Below are 1548 nucleotides of genomic sequence, written 5' to 3'. Positions count from 1 at the left end.
CCAATTTAGTGGGATATTCCCATTATCCATATAATTTTCTCTTCTCAGAGGCAATATCAAAAGATCTAGCAGAAGGACAAAGATCAATTTCAGAATTCCCATTTATACCATATTTCCTTTCAGCAAGTCAAAGAATCACAGAATATAAACTCAGATGATTTTATAGAGATTATCTAGTCCAATAACCTCAATATACCTCAGTATCTCCTATTTGGTTGTAAATTTTGCCATCTATAATATGATTAGTCTGTACTACAAGGAATCTATTCTGGGAGAGGTCAGGGAAATAAAGATAGTAGAAAGATAACTGTCTCTGAAATGAGAGGACATGGGTTCAAAAACATCTTGGGTTCTCTCCCCCAAATTACTCTGTTTCACTGGACATCACCTTCTTCAGTGATAAAATGAAGATTGACTGGCTTCTAAGATTTCTTCCATATCCATGATACTAAGATACTCTCCTGGTCTAAAGTCTATGCAATTTTTCAGTGAAAAAACATTTTGTCTTGAGGAGTTGTAATTACCATTCACAGACATTTTTTTTCTCATTAATTCTATTTATTTTTTGTTTTTCCTTCCCCACAGTCATTGTCATGCCAAATCAAGTGGATGGCCAAGGAAAATTTCACAGTGGTCACAGAGTTCCTCCTTTTAGGACTGACAGATCATGCAGAATTGAAAATGTTTCTCTTTATGCTTTTCTTGGTTATATATGTCATTTCATTGATGGGGAATCTTGGAATGATTGTATTAATTCAAATTACTCCCAAGCTTCACACTCCTATGTACTTTTTCCTCAGTTGCCTCTCCTTTGTCGATGCTTGCTATTGTTCTGTCTTTGGACCAAAAATGCTTGTCAATTTCTTTGAAGAGAAGGCAACCATATCATTCACTGCTTGTATAGTGCAATATTTTCTATTTGTGGTTCTTCTTACCACTGAAGGATTTTTCCTAGCAGTGATGGCATATGACCGATATGTGGCAATTGCTAATCCATTGCTTTACATGGTGGTCATGACTAGGAGAGTATGTGCCATCTTGGTCATTGGGTCATGTATAGGGGGAATGATTAATTCCCTGACACACACAATTGGTTTAGTCAGATTATCCTTCTGTGGGCCAAATATCATTAGCCATTTTTTCTGTGATTTGCCCCCACTGCTGAAGCTTTCCTGCTCTGATACTTCCAGAAACGAATTGCTGCTCCTGATATTCTCAGGAGTCATTGCCATAATCACTTTCTTGACTGTAATCATCTCTTATATCTTTATTGTTATTGCCATTCTCAGGATCCGCTCAGCAGCTGGGAGATACAAAGCCTTTTCCACCTGTGCTTCCCACCTGACAGCTGTGACATTGTTCTATGGCTCCATAAGCTTTAGCTACATTCAACCAAGCTCCCAATATTCACTTGAACAAGAAAAAGTGGTTTCTGTGTTTTATACAATGGTAATCCCAATGCTTAATCCATTGATTTATAGTTTAAGAAATAAGGAGGTTAAAGATGCTATGAAAAGGGCAGTAGAATTGAAACCATCTTTCTGTTAA

The 1548-nt window shown here is 37.0% G+C and overlaps 1 protein-coding gene across 1 annotated transcript; it reads left to right on the top strand.

Moving 5' to 3' along the window:
- The first annotated feature begins 609 nt into the window (after positions 1 to 609).
- On the top strand, positions 610 to 1548 carry LOC100923196 (olfactory receptor 1052-like). Its single transcript, XM_012552661.1, has one exon. It carries the CDS (start codon positions 610 to 612, stop codon positions 1546 to 1548), a length of 939 nt encoding a protein of 312 aa, XP_012408115.1.

The sequence above is a fragment of the Sarcophilus harrisii genome, chromosome 6, assembly GCF_902635505.1.
Source record: "Sarcophilus harrisii chromosome 6, mSarHar1.11, whole genome shotgun sequence".
NCBI classification, from domain to species: Eukaryota; Metazoa; Chordata; class Mammalia; order Dasyuromorphia; family Dasyuridae; genus Sarcophilus; species Sarcophilus harrisii.
Note: the sequence above shows the minus strand (reverse complement) of the source record. Positions and strands in the feature narration are given on the sequence as shown.